Below are 1,538 nucleotides of genomic sequence, written 5' to 3'. Positions count from 1 at the left end.
CCGGGGCCACCTGGCTCCTCCGCCGCTGCTGCTTCCCACCACTCCCCGCCTGCGTTCAGCGCCACGAACTCCGCAGACAACCCGGGTCTGATGCAGCTCAGCGAGGCCGGGCCCGCAGCAGCAGCGTCCGATCCGTCATTCTCTGAGCAGCGGGACTCCTCCATCACCTCCACCTCCTCCTCGGCTCCTCCTGCCGCCTCCTCATCCGCGCTCCCCGACCTGACCTTCTTTGCCGGGGACGCCTGCCTGTCACCCAGCCTGCAGAGCTCACTGGATAGTCCGGTGGATTTCTCCGAGGAGGACTTCGACCTGTTCACAAGCACACTGTGCACCATAGACCTGCAGCACCTCAACTTCTGAGGCCGGCTGCAACCTTTAAACATGAAGGGAAACTAAAAAGGAGTGAAGGAGTGGAGGGGCACATGCAGGCCTGTGGATGAACAATCGGGCGGAGGAGACGGCACTCGGCGAGGACTCTGTTGTTTAAAAAGCATAAAAGCTTCTCGGCAACATTCCTGAAACATTTCTGAATGAAAATTATGTTCTTTTAAAAATATATTTTTTCGTCTTCTTGCTGGTTTTACTTTGCGGCTGTAATGTAGTTTAAGAGAGATGCAGTTCATTTTATTTTTTTAATTTTAAACATCGAAGGGAAATTGTTTTTCCACGATCGAAACGTTGTGGATTTTTTCTCTCTCCCCTTTCCCAAATTTCAGGTATTTATTGCCTTTCTTGTTTTTGATCGTTTTTGTTAAAACCCTTATCAGTATGCGTGGATTTGTGTTCTCTAGTCCATTCTGGTGCAGCTTCATGGATCCTTAATAACTTCTCAGGAACTGTTCACGGAGTCTAGGTGCAGATAGCCGGACTGCTCTTAGAAAATCTGAACTGAAGAATGAATTTCATTCTCTCTCTGAACGAGACAAGACGAGAGAGGAGCCCTGCTGATGACCCGAGTTTTAGACCCTAGTTTATTTATTGAGATTCTTTAATAGTGAAAATCCAAATTATTTATTGTACATATATTTTCATAGTGGAATAATAATAATAAAAAACACACAAACATTTACGATGTGGCCCATGTTCTTTTGTTTGATAGCTATATGAATTTAAGGAGTGCTGAATATGGAATAATAATATTAAAACAAATGGTATGCTTTAAATACATTTTTATGCAAATAACATTAATAATACAGTGCAATTTTATAATAGCCTAAATATAAAACAAAGTGAGCATTTTATTAGTAGGATAATTTTGTATAACGATTTGGCTGCTGTTACTTGTAATAATGAAAATTATTTTATTTATTTCACAGTAGCCTATATATAATTTTTACAATACATTTATCTATTGCAATTAGCCTATAATTTCCAGGTTTGTTTTGTCCATAATTTTAAAGATACAATTTTTCATTATATAGGATAATAAAATATTGATATAATTTATAATATTTTCATCTCCTAAAATATATTTTAATTCTGGCTCCTTGTTTCAAGTTTAAATGCATGGCTCCTCCATCTAGTTTTCCCACCTTATT

General features: G+C 40.2%; 1 protein-coding gene across 1 annotated transcript in view; it reads left to right on the top strand.

The window, feature by feature from the left end:
- Nucleotides 1-1,069, top strand: part of hoxb2a (homeobox B2a) — a 5,023-nt gene extending 3,954 nt beyond the window's left edge. Inside the window, 1 exon segment of the mRNA XM_035655664.1 lies at nt 1-1,069. Coding sequence (XP_035511557.1) covers nt 1-360 — 360 coding nt within the window. The 3' untranslated portion in view covers nt 361-1,069.
- Nucleotides 1,070-1,538: the final 469 nt, after the last annotated feature.

Source organism: Morone saxatilis, unplaced genomic scaffold (genome assembly GCF_004916995.1).
Source record: "Morone saxatilis isolate NCDOM2014 unplaced genomic scaffold, NCSU_SB_2.0 Contig14, whole genome shotgun sequence".
In the NCBI taxonomy this organism is placed as follows: Eukaryota; Metazoa; Chordata; class Actinopteri; family Moronidae; genus Morone; species Morone saxatilis.
Note: the sequence above shows the minus strand (reverse complement) of the source record. Positions and strands in the feature narration are given on the sequence as shown.